Below are 13,214 nucleotides of genomic sequence, written 5' to 3' on the forward strand. Positions count from 1 at the left end.
GCTTTCATGATGTTTACCTCCAAAAGTTTTAAGGTGCTCTAGGAGCTTATAAAAAAGAATGGACCAGGGAGAAAGAACTGAAAATGCAAGCATGGGAGGAAAATGAAGACTAGAATTAGTCTTTACCTAATCCCCTCAAGCATCGTTTCTAATATGCTCCAACAGAAGATAGGCCCCACGTCAATTACAGAAGGAGGGCCTAGGGTTGAAGCAGCAGATCCTCTCAAGTATCTTTAAGGGTCAGCCTTTCCTGGGAGGCAGTCAAACATGAAATTAAGGAATAATTTTAGAATTTAGTATATAAAAGAAATGTCTTGATGGGATAGCATCTAAAATATGGAGCCCTGTAGATTGGAATGTTTCTCAACTGGAAAAAATATTGGTTGAGTATTCCTTCTGAAGGTAGTTGCTATAGGAGCATATTTACTGAATTTTGGAGGTTTTTTTTTTCAGGGGGTGGGTGGGAAGGTCTCAGACCTCTTTGATAAGCTAATAAAAGCCAGATCTCTTTCTCCAGAAAAATGCAAATGCAAAATTTTGGATTCTAAGTTAGGAATCACTGTTGTAGGAAACAAAGGAATAACTTATGAATTTATGAAAGAATAAAATATTTATGAGGTATGTTTAAAAATATATTGAAGGGTCTTAAATATTTCGGTACTATATTATTGAATTCAGTTCCTCAACTCTTATTTCAAGAAGTGTCACTAAACACATATATGTGGAACCTAGAAAAATGGTACAGATGAACCGGTTTGCAGGGCAGAAATCGAGACACAGATGTAGAGAACAAACATATGGCCACCAAGGGGGGAAACCCGCCAGGGGTGGGGGTGGGGGTGTGATGAATTGGGCGATTGGGATTGACATGTATACACTGATGTATATAAAATTCATGACTAATAAGGACCTGCTGTATAAAAAAAGATACAATAGAAAAATTAAAAAAAAAAAAGTGTCACTAAACCTCTAGTCTCTATTAATTGTATCTCCCATACCCTGTTGGTTGAAAGACGCCAGGACAGATGCCGCTTCAGGTGGTGTCATTCTTTGCTTCAGCGAGCCAAAGTAGCAATAGTGGAAGGGGCCTTTGAACCATTCCCTCGCTCACACCCTGGTGTTATACCTCCTTTATACTACAGATCTCAAAGATGGCCAAACTTCTTCTTGCTACTTCATTACTTGATATACAGTAAGTGGCAGAGTGAACCTTATATTTTGAATATATATTTAATAATAGTGTCAATATAGTGCTTTTTCTGGAGACTACTGTTAAGAACTCAAGGAGTTACTACACATGGGCCCTTTTTTTTTTTTTAACCTATCTTTAAATCTCTTGAGTGCTTAGCCTAATTATAAACTTGTAATTTGCCTAGGGGATGGCATTCCTACTGTATTTGTGGCAGTGGCAGGCAGAAGCAATGGTTTAGGACCAGTGATGTCTGGTAACACAGCATATCCAGTTATCAGCTGTCCTCCCCTCACTCCAGACTGGGGAGCTCAGGATGTGTGGTCTTCTCTTCGATTACCCAGTGGTAAGATAATTGTATTTTTAAAAAACGTTTATTAAAAAGTTTCAACTATGCACTGTAATAGAGAGAATAACATAATGAAATCTCACATACCCATTACCCAGCTTCAGAAATTAACATCTTGTTGCATCTATAGCCCTCTCCTCCTGGATTATTTAAAGCAGATCTGAGAAACTATGGCATTTTATACTTCGATGTTTACGTATGTCTTTCTAAATGATAAAGACTCTAGTTTTAAATCATAATGATACCACATTCACACCTAAGGAAAATTAATGGTAATTTCTTAAAATCTAATTTCCAACTAGTGTTCATTTTTCCAGTTGTCTCATTTGTTTTTACAGTTTATTCAAATTAAGATCCAACATAGCCCTTATATTGCATTTAGTTGATATATCTCTAAAGTCTCTTTTTTTGTTGTTCTGTTTTTGTTTTTTGGGGTTTTTTTTGCGGTACGCAGGCCTCTTACTGCTGCGGCCTCTCCTGTTGCGGAGCACAGGCTCCGGACGTGCAGGCTCAGTGGCCATGGCTCACGGGCCCACCCGCTCCGCGGCATGTGGGATCTTCCCAGACCGGGGCACAAACCCGTGTCCCCTGCATCAGCAGGCGGACTCCCAACCACTGCACCACCAGGGAAGCCCTAAAGTCTTTTAATCTTCTTTTTTTTTTTTCCTCTTTCATTTCTCCTATAGAATTTTCTGCATTCTGGACTTAGCTGATTACATTCCTGGGTGTTGTTTAACATGCTGTTCCATCCCCTATTTTCTGTAAAGTGGTGGTAAAATCTGTAGTTAGATCAAGTTCATATTTGGTTTTGGGTTTTGTTTTTTTCCCCACCCAAGAATACATCATTCATGGTATTTTGTTGTTTGTTTTGTTTTGTTTTTTGTAAATGTGATTGTTACTTCTGTAGAGGAAATAAGATATTTAAAACTTAGGTATTAGAATAATTAAAACCAAGGAAGTTTCATCAGTTGGCTGGCTGAGCAGGATCTCATAAAATAACAATATTGTTGTGTGCTCATCATGGTCCAAGATAATGATCTGATCTATGAGGCCTGAGTGTCAATACTGTTTCAGTAAGAGTCGATTTGCTTATCACTTAATATACCTCATATTTTTCTCAGTCGTGTAAGTGTAAATCCGCTCTTGATACGTGTTAAGTAAGTGTGCCCTCTGACATGTTCCCATATGGACTGGCTTCTCTCTAGGCCTGCTGCACTGCTCGTCTTAGGATCTCTCTCTACAGCATCCTGGACATTCATTTTGCCTTTCTCTAGTCTCAGATCTCCTGTTTCTTAGGTCCCATATCTTTACCTTCTTGGTTTACTTTTTGTTGGAGAGCATTCTAGTGAACTTTCTGAGGAAAGGGTACAGAAGATAAACTTTTTGAGACCTTGTATACCTAAAACGTTTTTATTGCAGCTCAGTCTGATTTGATAATTTAGGAATAGAATTCGAGGTTGAAAACTATTTTCTGTCAGAATTTTTTCTTTTTTAAATTTATTTATTTTATTTATTTTTGGCTGCATTGGGTCTTTGTTGCTGCTTGTAGGCTTTCTCTAGTTGCAGTGAGCAGGGACTACTCTTCGTTGCAGTGTGCGGGCTTCTCATTGCGGTGGCTTCTCTTGTTGCGGAGCTTGGGCTGTAGGCGTGCGGGCTTCAGTAGTTGTGGTGGGCAGGCTTAGTAGTTGTGGCTTGCAGGCTTTAGAGCGCAGGCTCAGTAGTTGTGGTGCATGAGCTTAGTTGCTCCATGGCATGTGGGATCTTCCCGGACCAGGGCTCGAACCTGTGTTCCCTGCATTGGCAGGCAGGAACCACTGTGCTACCAGGGAAGCCCTGTCAGAATTTTGAGGTTGTTACTCCGCTGTCTTCTAGCTTCCAGAGTTATTGAGAACTCCAGGGCCCTTCCACCATTCTGGTTCTAGGTCATTTATGAATTTTGTTTCTTTCTGGAAACTTCTTGGATCTTTTATCAATCCATTATTCTTAAATTTCACGAAGATGCGTCTTGGTGAGTCTGTTTTCATCCTGGGCTTGTAGTGGGCTTTTTTAATCTGGAACTTTGATTCTTTAGTCCTGGGAAATTTTCTTGAATTACTTAATAATTTCCTTCCGCCTCCATTTTCTTTCTTCTTTCATTTTTGGATTTACTTTTCACCGCCTTGATTTCTATTTTGTTTTCTTATTCTTTCTTTTTTTAATATTTATTTTATTTTTGGCTGTGCTGGGTCTTAGTTGTGGCATGCAGACTTCGTAGTTGCAGCACGCAGGAACTTCATTGTGACATGTGGACTCTTAGTTGCAGCATGCATGTGGGATCTAGTTCCCCAACCAGGAATCGAACCCGGGCTCCCTGCATTGGGAGCATGGAGTCTTACCCACTGCACCACCAGGGAAGTCCCTGTTTTCTTATTCTTGTTGCCATACTTTCTGGAAGATCTCTTCAACTTTACATTTCAACCCATCTATGGAGCTTTTCATTTTGAATGTGGTATTTTGAATTTCTTACAGCTCTTTTTTGTTCTCTGGTCTCCCCCTACCACCTCCCCAAACATACTTTTCTTGTTTAATCTTTGCAATAACCTCCTTTATCTTTCTGAGATTATTATTGTTCCTTTCATATTAGTTCCTTTCCATAGCTGTTTGCTAATAAGCCTTGGCTGTTTTCTCTTGTTTAAGAATGGCACTGTAAAAACCAATTGAAGGGAGTTCCCTGGCGGTCCAGTGGCTAAGACTTCACGCTCCCAATGCAGGGGGCACGGGTTCCATCCCTGATCAGGGAACTAGATCCCACATGCATGCCGCAACTAAAAGATCCCACATCCTGCAATGAAGATCACGCACACGGCAATGAAGATCCTGTGTGCTGTAACTAAGACCTGGTACGGCCAAATAAATAAATATAATTTTTTTTTTTTAAGTGTCATAAAAAACCAATTGGAAGCTCTGCAAGTGGGTAGGGCTTGTCAAAAGTGGCCTCCACTGTGAGTGATCTTGTAGGGTCATTCTTTGAATAACCCTTCACATCAGTGTCTTTGATCTTTTCTCATGTGTTGGCCAGAATTACCCAGAGAACATTTTTAGTCTCAGTCTCCTGCCTGAGTTTGTTAACATGTGCAAACTTAATCCCATGTTTTCACTGTGGCATTCCTTGCTTCACCTGTGCCCGCTTGGCACAGAAGTCTGGACTAAAGTCTGTTTTGCCTCCAGAAGAATTTAAAACTCTGCCATGGTGCAGAAGGGGCCATTGTTCAGGTACATAGAGTGGGGAGGAGGATGTGGTGGCCTTACTTCTTCTTGACTTTCACTCAGTCTTCTTCTTTTTAGCCCCGTTTTCAACCTGATTCCTCCCCTAAAAGGTATCTGGTGTCACCAGTTCCTCAACCTTTGAGTGGGTTCTGTAATGTCAGGCTGCTTCTCATCTTTCCCTGCTTCTAGTTAGGATTAAATTTTCTTGGTCTGCTAAGTTAGTTAGTACTCCCTTTGCCAAAATGTTATTGCTGTTATCTCTTTGTTTGTGTATGTTTATTTTCTTTATTCCCTTTACTGTTGTTTTTATAGGTTTCAGAGATACATACATCTTGTGACTAATCTATCTTCAGCTAGACTGATCTGATTATATCAACTTCCCAAGTTAAAAATCTGTAACTATAGATGAAACTATACCCAAATTTATGCCAGAGGAATAGTATAGGTATTATTATCCATGGAGCTTAGAAAAAGGAATTTTGAGCAAATATGTGGCAGTTTTTACCTAGTAATATCCAGGGAGAGACAGAACCTAGAATATTTTTAGATTCTGATCATTAGAATTGGGGAGAATCTTTTGAGGAGTGTTTTCACAGTGGCCTGTGTAAGATCCTGAAAACTTCGTTCCTCTTGCTCTTATGGCATGCTCAACCAGGTAGCTTAATTTTTTGCTAATTAGGTTTTCTTGACATCAGAAAGTGAGTCATGGGCAGTAGGCACAGGTACTTCAGTTGTTAGAGTGGAATGCTCTACCTTGTTTATTACTACTACTACTACTACTAATGGTTGACATTCATTGAGTATTTACTATGTGTCAGGCACTGCTCCAAGCACTTTATCTGTATTAACTCACTGAATCCTCACATAAGGTAGCTGCTAGTTATCATCCCCATGTTACAGATAAGGACACTAAAATTAATTTGGCTGATGTTGGTTATGTAGTAAGTAGCAGAGCTGTGTAAATTGATTTATTAATACAAATTAAATCTTGTGATTTATATTTTAGTCTGTTCTTATTGGGGATAGTGAGAGTCAAAGAGCCTGATGAATTCCAAGAGTATTTAGGAAAATTGGATCTTTTGGATCTATAACCTATTTAGTCCTTGACTCTAATGACACAGACATAATAGTACCACCTCGAGAAACTGCCTGAGCAAACCTGTGGTCCCCAAGGAAGTTACTTTCTAGTCTACTGTCTTTTAGATCTTATTACTATTGAATTTATTTATAATAATTCTTAAAATTATTTTATGGATTTGACTTCTCCACTGCTTAAAAATGTTAGAATAATTCAAGTGCAAAAACAAAAGGAATAACTAGAAAATTACCAAAATAATTAACATACCTCAGGTTTGTCTAAGAACAGATGATTCTACCTCATTCCTTGTTTTATTTCTATTGCATTTCACCAGGGATTTAAAGGGATAATGTATGTGAAAAGAACTTTGAAAAAAGGTAAATTTCTTTGCAAGTGGATTTAGTGAGAAGAGTGATAGTTGTATATAAAATATCTGTTCCTGGCTGATAAATATTACTTATCATCTTATAATCACTTTATCACTCTAAAGAGTAAAGATGGAAACTCCTTCTACAGATCTTACTTCAGACAAGGATAATATTGTAGCTGTATTGTCTGTGGCTAGCAGGGCTTCTGAGAGTATAAAATAGTTGGGTAAGTGGTATTTTCATCATTAATTTACAGCTCAATTTTCTGTCTTTTCTTTTATGAATAGGTCTTGGCTGTTCAACCATACTTTCTCCAGAAGGATCAGCTCAGTTTGCTGCTCAGATATTTGGATTAAACAACCATTTGATTTGGGCCAAACTGCGAGCAAGTGTATTGAACACCTGGATTTCCTTGAAGCAGGCTGACAAGAAAATCAGAGAGGGCAACTTATAAGAAACAACATCATTGCATTGTTTAGGAGAAAAACTATAAATTTCTAGTTTAGCTGCAGAAAAAAGAAATCAAGCAAGATGAATAGATTTTAAATCAATCAGAGAAAACAAAATTTAAAAGTGAATGAATGCCTCTCTAGATTCATGAATTAGTAGAATAAATGTACATATTTATTAGTATTTCTTTATAAGTAGTGAAATTAGTATACATTTAAAATTAATCTCTTACCCACATATGGTCAGTTAGGTAGGCAGTATAATTAAATATATTTCTTAAATGATAATAATGTTCTATTATAGAGCTCTAAAGTTACTACTTCCTACATCTGAGTCCGTAAGTTTTAGAAACTTAAAATGGTTGTATCTTAGGGTGGTTAAGAGCAATATAGTCCTCTTTCACATTATGATCTTTACAGAACTCTAGGGCATGGTTTTTTATTTGCAGTCAGTATGTCAGAAAATGATGTTGTATTTATCTCTAGCTATAGCTAGAGATGATGTTTGGGTTTGATATTGCCTTTTTTAACAAAAGCTGAGATTGACTCTGGGGGTAAGAAAGACATGAATTAAGATGAAGGGGCACTGCGGAAACCATGGAGAGACTTCCGAGAACTTCTCCGTTAAGTGTCAGGGCAATTTCCCATGGAAAAGAAGTAGAGTCACCTTTGCCATTGCAAATGAGTTAGTAAATCTTACTTGGCTCTGTAGGTCATAAAATTCTTTTAATTCTGATAACACATATTTTAGCCAGACTAACAATCCCCAACCTACCATCATTTTCAAAAATTGGAATCTCCCAGTTAATACCCATAACTAGTTTCTTTCTCGTAACAGTATTAAGTCTAGGCAGTATACCCAGCAAAATGCACTTCTAAAGGAGCAGTTGTTACTGAGAGGTATGATAGTTCATCATGAGTCTATAAACCATATTTGGAAATATCAGTGTTACATTATGCAGCCTTGAGGATTTTATAGATCATGAAACTTTAATCCAGGTGTCTATGAACCCCTTAAGCTTACATGTAAAATTTTATGTATATGTTCACTTCTATGAGAAGGGGGCAATCAATTTTTACCAAAAAGATGTGTCCCCCCCCCCCAAAATGTTAAGAATCTCTGCTACAGATGAAATCTTGACACTGGCCTACCCGGTCTATGCTTTTTCACTTCCCTCTCAACTGTTAGCAAGCTGGCACCTCATCACTTCCTTCACCTGATCTCTGTGGGGTATGACTGGCCTAACTTCCTTTCTTGGGCTATACACCAAGTTGTTCCAACCTCAATCTTAATCATTCCTCATATTTTACTCTTTCCCTTAAGTATTGATGTTTCCTACTATTGAGTTCATTGTTTACAAATAATGGTAGGATAATTTTAATTCTTTACAGTGAATGTCTGTAGACTTGTATTTTCAGCTGTCCATTTCTGTCTGAATGGTCTAAACTTAACTCATCTTCCACCAAGCCTATATCTGGCTGCACTCACTGTCCCAAATTAATTTTATCCTTGATGTTTTTCTCTGACCTTTCATTTCTAACTCATCACCAGGTCTTGAATTTACCCTGTTTACCCATCCACTGTACATAAACCTCAAGCAAGGGTCAAATTCTGTATTAGCCTGATCTAGTTCTTTTTTTTTTTTTTTTTTTTTTGTGGTACGCGGACTCTCACTGTTGTGGCCTCTCCTGTTGCGGAGCACAGGCTCCAGACGTGGAGGCTCAGCGGCCATGGCTTGTGGGCCCAGCCACTCTGCAGCATGTGGGATCTTCCCAGACCGGGGCACGAACCCGTGTCCCCTGCATCGGCAGGCGGACTCTCAACCACTGTGCCACCAGGGAAGCCCTAGGTCTTCATTCTTAACCCAACATTTTTGAGGTTGATTGTCCAAGGACTTACAACAAAAACTCTTAAATAAATTTCTTTTGCAACATAGACTCCTTTGAAAATATGAATGCTATTGATCCTCTCCCTAGAAAATTGCACAGTATGTTTACTAACAGGTTCCATTTGTTCCTGAGTTCCTTGAAGCCTATCCATAGTCTGTAGGTTAAGAATTGCTGTTGTAACCCATCAAGGGAACTTGCTTTCCTCTTTTTCAGACTGTTGCATATCTGTACCTTTAGTTCTTAGAATGTTCTCATTTGTCATTAAAATCTACTTGTTAAGTTACTAGAGCTTCATCTTCACTTTCTCCATGAAACCTTCCCTGATAAACCTTCCAGCTACAGTGGCTACAAGTACTTTCTCTGTTGGATTGTAAGCTCCCAAAGAGGAGAAAATGTAATTCTACAGTTTATTTCCCTTACATTGTCTTATGCTCTGATGTGCTAATGCCTAGCTGTCTGTTAGAAATAGGGGAATTATAAAAATCATGTACTGCTTTATTTTCTAAAGTTAGATCACAAGAACAATTAAAAAGATGAACTTGGGCTTCATAGTCTCTGAATAGTCATTGGCTGCTATTTCAACTCTTCTGTCCGTACCTAGCAAAAGCTCCACCTGTTTCTGTGCAGTACATTAAAATTTCAAACACTGATTGAGACTCGTAGATAGGACTGACCTTTATCAATGGTCATTATTAGTTTCTTAATAGAGTACATACACCCTCAGTAGTATAGTTCATCAGTGCTAGAGTAAATACTTGTTTGAAAGTATTTTAACGGTTATAAAAAGTAATTTACACAAACCTACCTGGTTTGCCATCTTTGGGTGTTTATACTTTCTGTGGGCTTATAGTTAAATAGAGGAAGAAAAATTGTGTCTGAATAATGCTGTACTTAAACTTTATATCTTAAAGCCACACTTAGAATTGCTTTAATGCCTCCTGAAATTTAAAACAAAGCAGCCAAATAAAAGACAAGCTCTTGTGTGAAGCTTTATTCATTCATCCATGTGTGAAATACATGTTTTGCCTTATTTTATTCTAGGCCCTAGGAAAGTAACACTGAACAGAGACAAGGCCCTCGCCCTCACAAAATTTACATTTTATTGGGGATAACAAACCATAAAAGATAAATCAGATAGATTCAGGGAAGTATAAGTGCACATGAAGAACAGCCAAGGTGAGAGGACAGTGATGGGGTAAGAGGAAGGTTTTTAAGGAGAGTAGGGCAATGATGTAAAAGAGGAAGCCATGCAAAGATATGGGGAAATAGTTTCCCAGACTAAAGGAACAGAAAGTAAAATAGCTTTGCCTTTTTGAGGACCTGCAAACATGCTAATATTGCTGGAGCTCTGTGAGCAAGGGTAAGAGTGGAAGGAGATATTGATGTAAGCAAAGGCTAGATAACGTAGGGCCTATAGACCACACTGAAGTGTGTCAGGAAAAACCATTGGTAAGTTTGAGCAGGGGCTGACATGTATTCAACAGGTTTTAAAGTATTCTCTGGCTGTTGTGTGGATTAGAGGAGAAGCAAGGAGATTAGTTAAGAAGCTACTGTAGTCCAGTTGAGAGAAGATGTGACCTTCAAGTTAAATTTTTTGTGCCTCAATTTCCTCGTGTGTAAAGTGGGACTAATACTACCTACCTCAAGGTGATTATGAGAGTTAAATGAGTCAATATATGTAAAGTATATCCTAGCACATGAATGCATTATGTAAAAATCTATTTGGCTGACTGTATAGAATGAGTGGAGTTGATTCCATGAAAATTACCTTGAATTTGATATTCCCTTCAGCTGATTTAATTTCTAAAAACAGGAGAAAAGGGCAGAGTCAGCATAATGCGACTTAAATAAAACATGACAGGCCATAGAATATCCACAATCTCTCCCTGACATCTTCAGCCCAGCAGTCCTTGGAAAGCCAGTGGAAACGCTTACTTTTAATGGTGCCTTTTGCATTTAACTCCTCACAACCTCAAATACTTGGGGTGGGGTTGTTAACCCAGCACTGTGGTACAGTGAAAATAGCAGTAGAATGGAAATGAAAAGATTTCCTTGGGCACGTTTCTCTTTAAGCTTCAGTAACTCCTTGCACTCTGTCCTCAATCCCTCTTACCTTTCCTTACTTTTCTTCGTAGAATTTATTACCACCAAACATGGTATATATTTGTTTATTGCCTCTCTCTCCCAACTAGAAAATACATTCCATGAGTACACTAGGTTGTCTTTTTGTTGTTAATTGTATCCCAAGCGACTAGTACTGATATAATGCCTGACATTGGCATTTAGAAGGCACTCAATAAATATTTGCGGAATGAATATATGTGCAAATTCCCATAGGTATGGCAACATGGAACCATACATAACTAAATATTAGAGGAGTATAACATGCAAGGGGAGTAGACAGTAACAAAAGATCATAAAGGACCTTACATGCTAGGCTTTGTAGTTTGGAGTTTATCCTGAGGATAGAAGAGCGACATCAGGTACATGCTTTAAAACATCACTCTGGGGCTTCCCTGGTGGAGCACTGGCTAAGAATCCACCTGCCAATGCAGGGGACACGGGTTCGATCTCTGGTCCGGGAAAATCCCACATGCTGCGGAGCAACTAAGCCCGTGAGCCACAACTGAGCCGGCGTGCCGCAACTACTGAAGCCCATGCGCCTAGAGCCCGTGCTCCGCAACAAGAAAAGTCACCGCAATGAGAAGCCCATGCACCGCAACAAAGAGCAGCCCCTGCTCGCTGCAACTAGAGAAAGCCTGTGCGCAGCAACAAAGACCCAATGCAGCCTAAAATAAATAAATTTATTTTTTTAAAAAATCACTCTGGTTTGGAAGACTCCTGTTTCAAAAGGGGCAAATTAAATCCATACATTTATATCTTGTTTGCCACAAAACCCCATTAAAAATGACAGAAGAAACAGAAACACAGGAATCCACAGCAGAGGAATTCTGAGGAAATTTCTAGAAGCTACAAAGTATATGAGATCAGGCTGATATAGAAACCAAAACTGTGAATCCTTACATAAAGTCAATATTCTGAAAAGAGAGAAATGCACTACTAAGGCAGTGGTTCTTAGCTTTTGGAGGGGGAGAGGGGAGTTAGTATGAACACCTTTGGAGAATCCAATGGAAGCTACAAAATCTTTCCTCAGAAAAATTCTAATAAAATTTTGCGTATACCAAATGTCTTCCCGAACTCCTTTAAACCCTCTGAAATCCAGGCATAATTAGCTTGAAATACATGACAGTTCCACAGCTAGTAGAAGTCCACAGCCCTTCTCATGATTTTTACTAATTCAGAGATTATATCCTCCTGAGCTAGAGCTCACTGGATCATTACTGCTGTTTTTGCATTGTACATATTAACCAGACATGAAATGTGCCAGGCACCATAGGATATAGCCATGAGCTGGACATAGTTTCTGCTCACAAGGAACTCACAGATTAAGGGAGAAAGAAGCAAAAACTCACTCAGTTAAAAAGTTGAGTACCAACTATATGCCAGGGAGTGTGCTAGATCCTAGAGATGCTACAGTGAGCAAGGCAAATATAGTCCTTGGCCTCATGGAAATTACAGTCCATCTGGAGAGAGACAGGCCTTAAACGATGAGCAGTGCTCAGAAGTAGAGAGCTCCATAAAAGAGTGTAATGGGGAACCTTGCAGAGTCTGCAAAGTCAAAGAGGTAACTTTTAACCTGGAACCAGAAGGATACAGAAATATTGAAGGATGAAAAGGAATTAGCTAGTTTGCTGAGAAAGAGAAGAGGGGGGAAGAGGCAGGAACTGGTAGGATCGTGACCAGAAATGAGCCTGCAGTAGGCGTTCTCATCAAGAATACTCGGTAGGTACTCGGTTTAGACAAGCACATCTTGATATTTAAGGTCTTACAAAAACTCGAAATCCCCTATGTCTGTGTGTTACTTGAGTGCTTACTATGACAGGGTGCAGGAAGTATCGTTTATCCCTAGAACAATTATATATTATCCCTATTTTACAGCCGGGAAAACTGGGACTCTGATAACACGTTCACAAGTCAGACATCTAGAGTGTCTGAACCTGGGTATTGTCACACCAAAACACATCACCCTTCCAGCCTTATTGCCAACTGCTCCTGAAATGCAGCCCAAAGGGTAGCCAGGGGGTTTTCACCAAACGTGCTTTGCACTTGGAGATTCTGTTCTTCTTCTTTGCCTTTCCTCATATTCGCTTCTCTGAACTTTACCCAGAACCAACCCCAGGTTTTCCTAATCCCCTTTCAAGATCCCATTCAAATACCAATTCCTCTATGAAGCATTCCCAGGCAGCAAGAAGCCGTCTCTCTCCCCCTCCCCTTCTCTCCCACTCCTTCAGATGACCCCCTACGGTTTCTAGTTGGTATTTTACCACGCCATAGACCTGTTATTTATTTTCCATAGACCTTCGCCCAGCTCCGCCTCTAGGGACCTGGACACTTCTCCGCCCCCAGCGGTCGCCCCGGAAACGCACGGTGTTTTTAGCCGAATCTGTTTGGTGAATCCTTTTCAACCCCTTCCTAGGATCCGACGCCTCGTTCCTCCAGACCCGCTTCTAGAAAGGTGTATCGACTCAATCTTCGCAAATTTCTAGGTACGAGAGTGAAGACTGCGGTCTTTGACGCCAACTCA

The 13,214-nt window shown here is 39.4% G+C and overlaps 1 protein-coding gene across 2 annotated transcripts in view; it reads left to right on the forward strand.

The window, feature by feature from the left end:
• PAICS (phosphoribosylaminoimidazole carboxylase and phosphoribosylaminoimidazolesuccinocarboxamide synthase) overlaps nt 1-13,201 on the forward strand; it is a 54,784-nt gene extending 41,583 nt beyond the window's left edge. For both annotated transcript variants that reach the window (XM_089911971.1, XM_089911972.1), the window contains exons 15-16: nt 1,377-1,535; nt 6,518-13,201. In XM_089911971.1, coding sequence (XP_089768097.1) covers nt 1,377-1,535; nt 6,518-6,684 — 326 coding nt within the window. In that variant the 3' untranslated portion in view covers nt 6,685-13,201. The remainder of the gene's footprint in view (nt 1-1,376; nt 1,536-6,517) is intronic.
• The last annotated feature ends 13 nt before the right edge of the window (nt 13,202-13,214 follow it).

The sequence above is a fragment of the Delphinapterus leucas genome, chromosome 5, assembly GCF_059928025.1.
Source record: "Delphinapterus leucas isolate spDelLeu-1000000601 "Yukka" chromosome 5, BTC_Dleu_Yukka2, whole genome shotgun sequence".
In the NCBI taxonomy this organism is placed as follows: domain Eukaryota; kingdom Metazoa; phylum Chordata; class Mammalia; order Artiodactyla; family Monodontidae; genus Delphinapterus; species Delphinapterus leucas.